At 35.2% G+C, this 13406-nt stretch overlaps 1 protein-coding gene across 3 annotated transcripts in view; it reads right to left on the bottom strand.

Annotated features, from left to right (window-relative positions):
• The window catches only part of FRYL (FRY like transcription coactivator), a 157791-nt gene that overhangs the window by 25769 nt on the left and 118616 nt on the right, over positions 1 to 13406 (bottom strand). For all 3 annotated transcript variants that reach the window (XM_055111564.2, XM_055111566.2, XM_055111565.2), the window contains 6 exons: positions 11828 to 11998; positions 10718 to 10858; positions 7332 to 7529; positions 4358 to 4519; positions 4158 to 4232; positions 3670 to 3846 (listed from right to left, as the gene is read on the bottom strand). In XM_055111564.2, coding sequence (XP_054967539.1) covers positions 3670 to 3846; positions 4158 to 4232; positions 4358 to 4519; positions 7332 to 7529; positions 10718 to 10858; positions 11828 to 11998 — 924 coding nt within the window. The remainder of the gene's footprint in view (positions 1 to 3669; positions 3847 to 4157; positions 4233 to 4357; positions 4520 to 7331; positions 7530 to 10717; positions 10859 to 11827; positions 11999 to 13406) is intronic.

The raw sequence follows: 13406 nt of genomic DNA, 5'->3' as shown, positions 1-13406 counted from the left end.
AATGAGACCACAAAGAAGACAAATACATCACAGATGACAACAAATAAACAATCCACAACACCAGGCTGCAACTTACCTGCAGCTCCTGGTTAGCAAAAAGGAAAACACACAGAATTAGAAAAAAACGAAGACAAACATTTAAATATACACTACACTTTTGGGGCAAACTCTTTGTGATTTCTCAAACCCAAAGACTGATTCAAGCTCTGGATTAAGCTTTGTGCAGAAAGTCAACATGTGATTCAAATCTTTTTTTATGCAAAATATGTTGTGAAAAAGTCAGAGACAGACACTTAAAACAACATTTCTATGATACACTTTGGCAACACAAACTTTAAGAAAATCTTCAAGATTTACAAAGGTTTAATACTTAGTACAATGCAAAAACTGACTTCAAATACCCACATGCACTTGACAACATACAAGGTCACAATTATTTCAGTTGGTAGGATAGCTCTGGCTAAATTCAATGGTAATTTTTTGCTATAAAATATAATTTAAAATCAAGATCACAGCCATCAAAACATAACTGTTGCCAATTTTAAAAGGTCAAGAGGAAATATGACAAATTTCAATTTCTCCCACTTAAGGATTTATATAAGTTATGTTTCTGTTATTCTAAGCTGCTCCTCCTTTTGTAAGGATATAATCCCTACAATTTTTCTTAGGCCCTGATATGACAAACCATATTGAGCTGGCTACCAAAATATGATTTTTTTTTCTGTATCCCTTTACACAGGAATTGTCCAGATTACAAGTTTTCAAATCTTTTTTTTTTTTTTTTTGAAAGCAGAAGAATACTTATTTCAAATGAAATTTTAGATGGCAGTCAATTGTGCAAAACAGAAAACCAGAGCTGCTCTGGTTGAAGGTGTCCAGGAACTTGGCCCATTGGATCTTTGAATCTGTCCCGGCTGTTTCTGAAGATATCTTGGAAGCCCTAGGGCCCTGCATGTCAGAGTTTGAAAACCACCTTCCTGGAACATATCATTTCAAATATTATTATGTATCAAAACACATAATGGCAACAGCACTCAATAGCAATATATATTTGGTGAGTGAATGAATATGCACTGTGGGCTTTCAAAGTGAGGAGATATTTTATTATAATTTTCATTAGTGGTTAAGTTTGTTTTGTAGCAATCAAAGTATTTCCTATTACCATGTTTTAAACAAGACTATATCCAGGTTTTAGAAAATGTGTATCGCTCATTTGGCGTAATTATGAGGGATAAATTAGCATGCTCCACCCCACCCCTGATTACTGTGACTTGAATTAAAGACAGAACTACAATGAACATCCTTAGTCCATTCTAAGGTTCTATTAAAAGCCATGTTTATTACCACTGACATTTTAGAGCACTGAATGAACTTGAAAGCATTTACAGTTCTCTTTAAACAAAAAAGAGGCAAACAAAAAGAAAAATAACCTTACCATTACAAAAATGTCAAGAGCTGCCTTTAGAAATTTAAATTCTGGACTGAAAAAAGCAACTAACTACAGAAGAGTTTGGAAGCTGCTCCTGGCCTTGGGTAGGGCAGCAGGTCTCTTTAACCTATTCCACTCTGTTACTTGGTTGTGCAAGTCTGTTCTATTTCCTACAATATATTTTTTCAAATGATGAGTGTGAAACTAATTTTAGGGTGGTAACCTACACTTTTTGAAAAAAAAATGAAAAGGAAGAGAATAGAAAATATCAGTATGCACAGCATAGAGTTTGGATGCATATTCTTGCAACTTTTATTTTTAAAGATATATATATATATATACTTGGATGTGATGTAAAATATATTAACTGTGGATTAGTGTCAAAAAAAAGTTTAAAAGCTACTGCTCTGAAAGGTGCTAAATAATACCTGTTCTTGAGTTCCTATGAACCTGTACAATTGTGTCTTTGGGAAAATGTAAATGGTGGAGTATTCCATAGGAGCCTACACAGCTCCTAAACTGACATGAAGGCATTTGCATTACTTGGAGGCACCATGGTCACATCCTCACATCTGCAGGGGGCACTGAGGCATGTTGAGGAGAGGGAACTTTACTTCCTCAAACTGGTCTTCCATGGACAATGAACAGTGTGATACGGGAGAGTGCATTACATTTCATTCCTCCGCCTCACCTATTAGAGCCAAAGGAAACACCCCTACAAGAAGAGCTGATGAATGTGTATGAGCTGTATATGAGTTGTATATGTATATGTACATGAGAGTTGATCAGTGTGTACGATCTGTATGAGTTGTATATGTATATGTATACGAGAGCTGATGAATGTGTATGAGCTGTATATGAGTAGTATATGTATATGTATATGAGAGCTGATGAATGTGTATGAGCTGTATATTAGTAGTACATGTATATGTACATGAGAGTTGATGAATGTGTATGAGCTGTATATGAGCTGTATATGTGTATGTATATGAGAGCTGATGAATGTGTATGAGCTGTATATGAATAGTATATGTATATGTATATGAGAGCTAAATGTATTTGAGCTATGAGTTTTGATTCTTTAGAAAAAGATACATCAAGATATGGTATACAGATACTTGGTATTAAGGCATTTTGGTCTTCTTGCATACAGATATTTGTAGCAATTTCAAAATGTACATGTTTAAAACAAATCTATTTGATATAAACTTTCAGGGTTAAGAGACTGTGGTTTAGGGAACTGAGCTCAGCTACAGGAATGGATCTCTAATAGCCTAAGACAACCAGGGTAATCCTATTCTATTCACTAGAGTGGTTGTTTCAGAAAGTAGCATGTGTCCTAATTTGGGCCAATGAGATGTTACAAGAAGTTTGCTAAGACCATTTAGGAAAGCAGCTTCCTTACTTTTCTGAGAGCATTTCTGGATGTGACCCTCACCTCCTTCAAACACTGCTGTGTGTGGGGCTAAGATTCCCAGCAATGAAGACCGTTTTGCTGCTATCTGAGGTCAAGCTGACTTGCAGAGAAGGGGAGAGCCTAGAGAACTGCAGATAAACTGCCAGAAACTTCATTGAGCCATATCTAAATATAAGCTCTAATTCTGGACTAGTTTTGTGGGCTAATAAATCTACTTTTTGAGTTTTAAATTCCATTTAGAAAGCATCTCAACTGGCATAACTACCAATATAATGTAATCCAGACTAAATCAATTTAGAAGAGAAACGCTTTGAGTATTAAATGAAACCAGGCATTTGAGAGAGTTACCTACATCATAAAGAAGAAAGTGATTTCGAATGTCAAAGAAAGAAGCTCAGTCATTTGCCAAAGGGAAGAGTTCTAGAAAGACAAACCCTTTGTGATAGTCAATTTAGTGGTAAGTGCAACTCTCTTTGAAGTTGTCCTTAATCAATTTTCATATACATTTTTACCATTTGGCTGCATATTAGTTTGTAAGACAAATCATGCAAAACATTTAAGTCTAAGCATACCCTGAAAATAATTTTGAAGAAATCCATTTTTTAATTTTATATTTTTAAAGATAAAGATGAAAAATGGAATGTTTCTCTTTTATCTCAGACTTATTCTATTGACTAATTGTGGTAATCAAATTTAATTCCTAATTTAGATTTTTACCTTTTTGACCTTACACTGACCTCAATAAGGAATGATCCTGTGATCAAATCCTTAATTCTCATACAACTGTTCTATAAATATTAACAGAGAAAGCCCACATCCTTACCTCTGCATCTTCCAATTCAACATCTAAAAAGTCAAAATCCTTAAAAACACCAAACTGTTGTTCACTGCTATTATCTTCCACAGCTACTTCTTCCTCTTGATTTATGTCTTCTGTTGTAGAAATTAGGCTAGTCTGTTGGTCACCGACTTCCAAATCCTCATTAGAAGAAAATACAACCTGATGCCCAATTAAAAAAAAAAAAAAGTCCATCCATCAGATTTGTTACTCTGCGTATATCAGTACCCCAAAGCCACCGCAGGCCTCATTCTTCAATGAATTCACAGCTTAAATTTGGTCTTCATGTTTAACTAGTTGAACACATAGTTAGCATGGCTGCCAGGTGTCACAAGAGATAAGAAATCTTTTTTTCATTCTGAGTTAATACCGTAAGTAAGGTAAATTAGAAAAGGCAAGCAAGGAGACAGATCATTTCTTCAAGGAATAACATGATCTTTAAGACCTTGACACAGGCCTTCATGATTACTCACTGATGGGTTCTTTGGGAGGCCAGATTCTGGACCACAGAGAGAAAGCACATTCATTAGCTTTTCTCTTGTTCTTCGCTAAAGGAAAAAAAAAAAATTAAAATGTTAGGACTGCTGATAAAATAAGACAAATTCTCAAGTTTTCATACCTATAACAAAACTGATTCTTCTATGAATGTTCCATTTTGATATTCTTTATGTACCTGTGATAACTGTGGCCTTTTCCAACTAACAGGAACCAAGGCATTAGAATTAGAACCAGAAGAAGTTGAGGAAGTACTTCTAGTGACAGCAATAACTTTTGGTTTCCCATTTCTTCCAGCCGCACTGTGCTGATCACCATATTTGTTTCCAATAATTGGTGTCTACACAGAAACAAAATGTCAGTGTTTGGCTCAAATATTTCAACATAAAAGAAACTTAAAAGGGTTAACAGTGCACCTATAATATTTTTTACAAACAAAAAAAAAGATGAGGAGAGAAATTACTTTGCATGAGGCAGATGTTAACAAAGATCAAAGGTAATGATATATATATATTTTTAATCAAGAGACTTTATTGGAAATAATAATTTTACATCTCAGATTATCAGAAAGCCTATTCCTACTTTAAATATAATCTGCATTCTTTAAAAACCACCATCTCCACCTTTCCCCACCATGATTATAAAATATACCCAAAACTCAGAAAATGTAAAAAAGATTTATATTTTAAATATCAAATCATCTGTTTTCTTACCACTCAGACTTAATATTTGTTAAATTTTGGCGCTTTTTCAAAGCATACTGTTAAGTATGCTTCAGCAATGTGGTTTAGCAAATACTGAAGTAACAAAAGAGGAACATTTCTATGTAGATTCTTACTACAAATCTGATGTGTAATACTTCCAAAATTTATTTCAGTAAAAATTCTATGATAATCAAAAACTCATTTATATTTGACTTTGTAAAGTGTTTTAAATTTGCATTTGAAAATAAAATTCAAGCTCATCTGCATGTCATACGAGTCCCTTTATGCTCAACTGATCATCAACTACGACCACTTCCCCCTCTCTGAACTTCACACACCAGCAAAACTGAGCTTGCTCTTGTTTTCCAAACATACCATGCTCTTTTATAGACCCGTGTTTTAGCCTATGTTGCCCCTTTGCATGGAATATCCACTAAGTAAACTTCTAATCATCTTTTAATGATGACTCCAGACTTTTAAGGAGGCCTTCTGTTCTACCACCACCACCTCTGTGTAATCAAACTTGGACACTTACCATGCTGACTGTAAACTGTTTATGTGCCTGACTTCCCTACTACACATGTATCCACTGGACGATGTGTGATTGCCTCTATACCTTTGGTGTATCTCCAGTGCCTATGCATGGCAGGTACTGAGGAATTTTTGATGCAACAAATTGAAATTAAGTATATAAAATGTTTTGAGAATTTGCATCACTGCTTCAAATAACATAATTAAGTTACAATCGATTTCTGAATCAGAAGGAAAAGGAAAGCCAAGCTTCTCTATCATACTCCCATGCTATTATACATACATCTTGCTAGAAATTCTCAGATATTAACTAAAAAATTAGTAACAAATATGCTTTCTACATAAAAAAATAAAGTTTAGGATAAATTCTAATGCCAAGACTAAACTGCAATAAAACATTTTTTATCTATATAATTCTAATCAATAAAAAAGTAAGTAGAGCTTCAATTTTTAATCTTTCTCAACCTTACAATACTTGATCAATAACTTCCTTCTTGAAAAGTTCCTCCCTTGGCTTCCGAAAGACCACTTCAATGGCACCAAGGCACCAAGAGTGGGCTCAGGTGCCAGAGGGAAAAAAAATCGGGACTCTCAGCAAGGATGAGAAATCTTTAAGTGAGATTTTTATTAATATACAGCATAGCCAGGCTCCAGGGTTCCTTCTGGACTGATGGCCCCTGCTTCTGTCTAGTCCTAAAATACCCAGTTTCTCAGGTTTCCTTTAGTTGTTGCCTTCTGTTCTTTTCAGTTTTCCTTCCATGGTTTCAGCCATCCACTTATACAACACTGAAACCCTTAATTTGTTACTTCCACCCAAGTTTTCCTCTAAAACTTCAGATCCCAAAATTTAACTGACCACCAGGCACCTCCTTTAGTATGTTTCTGGGTCACTTCTGAGTCAACATGTCCAAGACGGAACTCATTGCCCCCTCTCCTTCCTTGCTGTAAGATCTGTTCCTGCATTCCCACTCTCTTGAATGGTGCAACATTCATCTACCTGTCAAGGCCATTCATCAAATCCTTGATGCCTCTTCCCCACTTTCCCATTAAATCCCATCAGTTACTTCCTTGGTCTTTTTGTAAACCATCTCTCTTCCTTCTTCATTACCTCTGCAATTGTCTTGGGACAGTCCCACATTATCTTTTGCCCAAATTCTTCTAACAGATTCCTTACCAACTGTCCTCTCCTCCTCCCTGCTCTATTTTCTATCCTGTGGCTAGAGTGATCCTCCTAAAATGCAAACCCTAATACGCCAACTAAAAATCCTTTAAGAGCTCCTACTGGTTTAGATAAAACCAGTTTGTTACTATGAAATGCAAGATCCCCATGATCTTGCCCCTTCCTATGCCTTCAGCCTCATGTCTCATCACACTCTACTTGCATTTTTTTGAACTCTGTGCCCAAGGTAGGCGGTACTAGTTGGAAGTGTCTGGAACACCATGCTTTCTCACGCTTACAAGCCTTCAGTCACACATTCTCCATTTCTTTGCATTTAACCTCCCCTCCCCAAACTGCCACAGATGCCTGTCTAGAATTACTTGTCTTTCAACACTCAGCTCAGATGTTGGTTCCTTTCTGAAACCACTCCTTTAGATAGATGCTACATACTCCCCTAGCACTTTTAATGTATTCCAGCCGAGTGTTGATTACTATGTTTAGTTGTTAAGCTAAACACTGTTGGGAAGCTAAGTTGTGGCGTTTCTTTTAGATGGGGAATGTATAGTCTGTTTCTCTAACAGACAGTAAGCTTTCTAACAGCAGGCCTTCCCCCCATCCCCACTTGGTTATTCATAACTGCTATCATATTGTCTAACACTGGGTATGAGCTCAATCAATGTTTGTTAAATCAAAGAATGAATAAATAAACAAATGAAAATTCCTAGTAGAGTAACTTCATCAATTTCTGAGCATCTTACCTCAGATATATCAAAATGAAAATCTAAGGTCTTCCCAGGCAACTCCTTAGAAACATTATTAAAAATTTTAGTGAAGGATATTTCAGGAGAACCTGTATCTCCTCCATAGGTCTTGGGGATATCACTGGGTACGACAAGACTCGCAGAGCGTGACACCACCAGCTTTAATATGTTAAGGGCTTCCTTCCAGTAAGGACTCTGGTTTAAAAAATAATTGACACGTAAAAGTTACAAATGCACATTCAACTAAGAACAACAATTTACTGTACACCATAAAAATATTATTTCTACAAAAATACTTGTAAAAATTACTCATTTTGAAGATCCTTAATGAAAGGTTTGAGTTACAAAAGGAAAGAAAACACAAGTTATTATTTGTACTGTTAGATTTATCAGATACCATACGTGTAATAATGCTACCCAACTGAAATATCTTGCTTTTCTCCCAATAAGTGCTTTGTAATTATCATTAATTTGGACAGACTAATACAGTAACTGGGCAGTAGTGGTAAACAAAACATTTGTATATACGTCAACTTTTAGCTGAATGAAGTTTATAGCTTTGAGACTCTAAAATTTAAGTATTTTAAGTCTTTGCAGACAAAAATTTTTTAACGAATACCTTCCTTTTTAGACATAAAAATATTAAAATACTAAAATACAGTTAAGTCTTTTTTTCTTGATGGCCCAGGCCCCAAATACTGAGAGTAGATATCATGCTAATGTGATGTTCTCAGGGATTACTGAGTTGTGTAGGGTGAGGTGTTTTTTTTCCCTACATATTTTGGCTATTTAAAAAAAATTTTTCTGCTTGTCTTAGTTTTGTATATTCCTACCAGTGAAATCTAGGAATTATTTATGAGATAGATGTATATGTAGAGAAGAGTGAATGTTTGATAAAGACTTTATAATATCTTTCTTTTACCACCCACTGAAAAGGATACATAGAAAAAACTACTTCTTACTTATGGTACCAAAAATCACATCTCAACCTTGTATTATATTATACATATTCTTTCACAGCTGATATCTGAGGAAGGAAAAATAACCATTAAGACACCAAAAAAGGAAGTAAAAAATCTTTGGCAGAATTGGGCTATCCAATTGAGTTCATAACATCTTGCTATGAAGACACCTAAAACACAAAATACTTGATAATAAAAAGGTCTATATGATACTGTGACATTTTAAGAACAGCACTGTAAAAAGTAGTTTAAAGGCCGGGAGCAATGGCTCACGCCTGTAATCCCAGTACTTTGGGGGGCCAATGCAGGCAGATCACTTGAGGTCAGGAGTTTGACACCAGCCTGGCCAATGTGGTGAAACCCCATCTCTACTAAAAATACAAAAATCAGCTAGGCATGGTGGTATGTGCCTCTAATTCTAGCTACTTGGGAGGCTGAGGCAGGACAATCCTTGAACCCAGGAGGCGGAGGTTGCAGTGAGCCAAGATCGCACCTCTGTACTTCAGCCTGGGCAACAGAGACTCCATCTCAAAAAAAACAAAACAAAACAAAAAAAAGTTTATATTTAACAAAATCATGACTAAGTAGAAATAATCTTCATATTTTTTCTGACAGAAATAATTACAATCTCTGGGCATCATGAAATGCTAAACTTTAGGGATGTTTTCATAAATTATATTGCTGGTTGCGTTTAAATGTAAAAGACTATCGATAATTCAATTCTGTGAAATATTTAGTTGTTTAATAAAGCACAAGCCAGCAGCTGTGATGAGCCATCAGCTAAATATGATCTTGATTCACACATTTATAAAGAAATCTGGAAAAAAAATTGAGTCAACATTTTAAAATCAGGAGATTTTACAGAAAAATGTAGATTTCCAGCTTCTCTTAAAGTGAGAAGTCTGCCACACTGGACCCATATTCTAACATGAAAACCACCAGAGGAAGCTAAGTTGTGTTTCTCCTTTGAGATGGGGAGTGTGCAGTTCACTTAGCCACAAATCTATGCTCCTTCTGGTTATCTGCTTGTCCACTGGCAAGTTGAGCTTGTGGTTCTGAACATAAGAAATGTACCTATGGTTCAGAAGGTAGTGAATTCAATGTGGTATATGTTTCTATGTGAAATATAGCAAATATTTTATAAGTTTTTTTTTTTAAGGTTTAAGAAGAAAAGAGAAATGTGCTTTAGAAAGAGATATAACTGCTATCTGGTAAAGCCTCACTCACTGAAGGATAAGACACAAGATAAATAGGGCCACCAGAAAATCTCCCGTTTTTTTGATATCTGCAATCACTGATTTTCAAGGGAATGTAAGAGGTAATGTGGATTACATAACTGAATCACTGAAAACATTTTACTACAGTTTTATTACTTTCAGATATGAACTAGAATAAATTCCTTGCCAGCTAAGTATTTCCCATTCTAAGTTCTGCTCTAGTGAATGCAAACTTAACTGGAGTATAAACACAACATATTAATCTATTAAGGTTGTTAATGAGCTTGTTCTCTTTGGTGAGTTGTATCCATCCTACTGATCTGCTCAGCAATGCAAAGCTTTCTTAACTGGTAGCTCAAACCGATATCTTAACTGAATTTCAAAGGTGAAATTCAGCAAAGACCAGGCCGACTTGTCATCATTTACATTTAAATCAAGTTTAATTTTCCACTTTCTAAATATCTGGCACTTTTTATCAGACACACAAAAAAATCTCTAAAATGCAAACTCTTCAAAGAGGTTTTCTGTTTCTAAAAGTAGTGTATGCCCACTAAGTAGAATGTCGTTAAAAAACAGAAAGGTACGAAGAAAGAAAGAACAATGAGGCCAGGCACGGTGGCTCACACCTGTAATCCCAGCACTTTGGGAGGCTGAGGTGGGCAGATTACCTGAGGTCAGGAGTTCGAGACCAGCCTGGCCAACATGGTGAAACCTATCTCTACTAAAAATACAAAAATTAGCTGGGTGTGGTGGTACATGCCTGTAATCCCAGCTACTTAGGAGGCTGAGGCAGGAGACTCGCTTGAATCCAGGAGGCAGAGGCTGCAGTGAGCCGAGACTGCGCCACTGCACTCCAGCCTGGGCAACAGAGCAAGACTCCTTCTCAAAACAAAAACAAAAACAACCAATGAGTCACAGTCCTAATTTCCAGAGTTTTGACTGCTGCAATGTGTATATGCATTCCTTCCTGTCATTACAGAACATTACAGAAATTGTTAATACGAAAAGTAGAAATCATACTAATTCTGATTCTGGTTTTTGTCACTTACATTGAGAACATTTTCCATACTGCGAATATCCTGAAAACATGATTTATGGTTGAACCACTTCCCCATTCTTCGACATTTAAGGCATTTCCAATATTGTGTGATTATAAATCATTTTTAGATGAAAAATGTTATATGTAAGTTTTGTGGTCACTCACCTGTACATATTTGCCAATAATCTTTATGATCTCCAGATTAAACTGCTTGGCTGGGGCTGCAGACAGGTCAATATGACTCAATAGACTATAAATAATCTGTAGTAATGATTGCTGCATACTGGACAATCCTTTCTCTAACAGCTAAAAATAATGTTAAAAGTAATATTAAAGTATACTTTAATCAGGTTGAATAAAAACTCAATATTTACATTTAACAGGTTGAAAAACATAGATTTAGCCTATGAGTTTATAGTTATGTGGATTAGAAATCTAGAGACTAATAAAGTGAAAGGCAGAGTCTATTACTGTTATTTTTCCTTGGTTCAGAAAGGAGAATTAGATGATAACTTTTCATCTAAATCATGGTGTTTTATTTCCTTAACTAATTTAGTAGGTATTACTTTATTATAAACTGACAAACATTTTTAGTGACTAGGAATCTCTTGCTTTTGACTTTCTCTTTGTGCCTATCTACTTAGTAATTTACTTTTCTGGGCATAAAGTTACTTCTTAGGCATCAAATAGATATTAACTTTTTGTGCTGTTCTAGGGCTACTTTATCATCCATTTTTTGCTGTCTCAAAATCATATTTTAGATAGGAAGCAAATGTATCATCAAACTAAAAACTTTTCCAGAAGAAATACTTTTGTATGCTGTAATTATTATTCTAGAAAAGATTTCTAAGCTAAAACCTAATTTTGTAGAAATAAAAATTATAACCATTCTCTAGGATCAGGACCACTAAAAACCCATTTTCCATTTTTAATTAGGTAAAGTGTATATTATTTTGAGTTTCATGTCACTTAAGGACAGTAAATAAGGATATAAACACTGGACATGGAAAAAAAAACCCACCTTTATAAAAACTTCTTTTACACTTGATAGGAAGTACTTATATTTTTATCTTAAAAAATTGTTAACTATGTTGACTGTCAGACAATTTGAATATCAGTTAATACCAGTGCTGCTTCTGCATATAAATCAACTTGATAAGGTGCCACAGAGTAGTTAAAATATATATGTGTATATATATACACATACACACACACACACACACACACACACACATATATATATAGTAAATAAGAAAATATTTTTGGTAAATTTACCTCTGCAAGATAAGTCACAAGATTAAATGTTGTATCTGAGAAGGAGTCATGCAGGTATCTGCACACGACATTGATCCAGTTAGAACAGTCTCTGGAATACGTGTGCGTACTGTACAAACTCATCATGTGTGCCAGATTGACAAGTGTTGGGCATTTTTCTTCTGCACAAACCTAGAAAACAAATAAAATTATTTCATTCACCTAAAATAAAGACACAAGTTTAACTTGATTTTATGCTAAATGTATTCGCTTAATGAAATAATTTAGATGTATATTGGTTTTAATGCATTTTACTTCAATACGTTAGAAAAGTGAAACGAGAAAAAAAGCACAAGGCATTCTTCACAGAATAGTAAGAGCTAATACAGAAAGAGGATTAATGTCTTTGTGGGTACTAAATAGTACGGCCTTCTTCAGTCTGAAGATCTGTAAACTGTCTCTGGCAGAAACCATGTATGGTGTGAACTCGGGACATCATTTTGGAATTGCTTTGTCAAACCCAGGATGGATCAGTGCACAAGTGACTACACAGGCAGATATAACTAGGGAATTCTCAGGGAGGCTCCGAGCTGCTGTGACTGGGAGGAAATGCTTCAGCCTCCAGCTGTGTCCGGGGTATCTCAGTAGAGCAGTCAGTTGCAAACAGCCTCAACATGTGTGACAGTCAAAGGACATCACTGGGGCTCTGATGAAATCTGGAGTCCAGAATCTCCAATGGATGACAATCTGCATGGTGGACCTCAAACTGCTCTTCCGGAAATCACCTAAAGCTCTAAGATCCTCGGCCAATCTTTTAAAGGCTACTCCAAAATGTACTGACTCTCATGTTTGTTTGATACAATATTAAAGAATCTGAACCAACTAATGTTTGGGGGGAATTTTACTGACTGAATGCACTTCTTAGTCTGTTTGTTCCCTGGGTTATTGGTGAGGATGTTCCCTGGCCTCTCCCAGGGGACACCTGAGCTATGCAGAACTGGAAAAAGGCCATGCTACTCTTACATACCAATCTGTCATAAAAGGCTAACCTCATTGTCATTTCTGCTTTTAGTTTTCCTTTTCCTTATTCTTCTATCTTATGGATGTTTTGTATGTATTTTTACAACTACCTACAGCATTTGGTAAAGAAACTGTCCTTTTAAATATATACATCTTCAACTTTCAAATGAATATCACTAATTTTGGTAATTCGGAAGATGTTTAATAGGCTTGGAGGGCCTCAAATTCATCATTTGAACATTATCATGGAACAAGCACAAAATATAAAGGTTATGCAAGGTCGTGCATAGACTATTAACACAGTAGTACCTGGGAAGTTATTTTATACAATCATTAAAACCAGCTGATTTCATGCAGTAGTGTTTTGCCCATAAAACAGACACCAGAAAGAAAAAGAAAAAATGGGTTGGTATCTCTTATTTGCATTTCAAAATATAATAATTTAACATATTATTAAAAATCGCATAATTTTATAACTTCTCAAGTTGTTAAATTCTTTAAAACATAAAAAACTTTCCTGAAGAATAAAACATTCTTAGAGAATTCTTACATTCTTAAATAATTTTTTTAAGGAATGATT

The sequence above is a fragment of the Pan paniscus genome, chromosome 3 (assembly GCF_029289425.2).
Source record: "Pan paniscus chromosome 3, NHGRI_mPanPan1-v2.0_pri, whole genome shotgun sequence".
Classification (NCBI taxonomy): Eukaryota; Metazoa; Chordata; class Mammalia; order Primates; family Hominidae; genus Pan; species Pan paniscus.
Note: the sequence above shows the minus strand (reverse complement) of the source record. Positions and strands in the feature narration are given on the sequence as shown.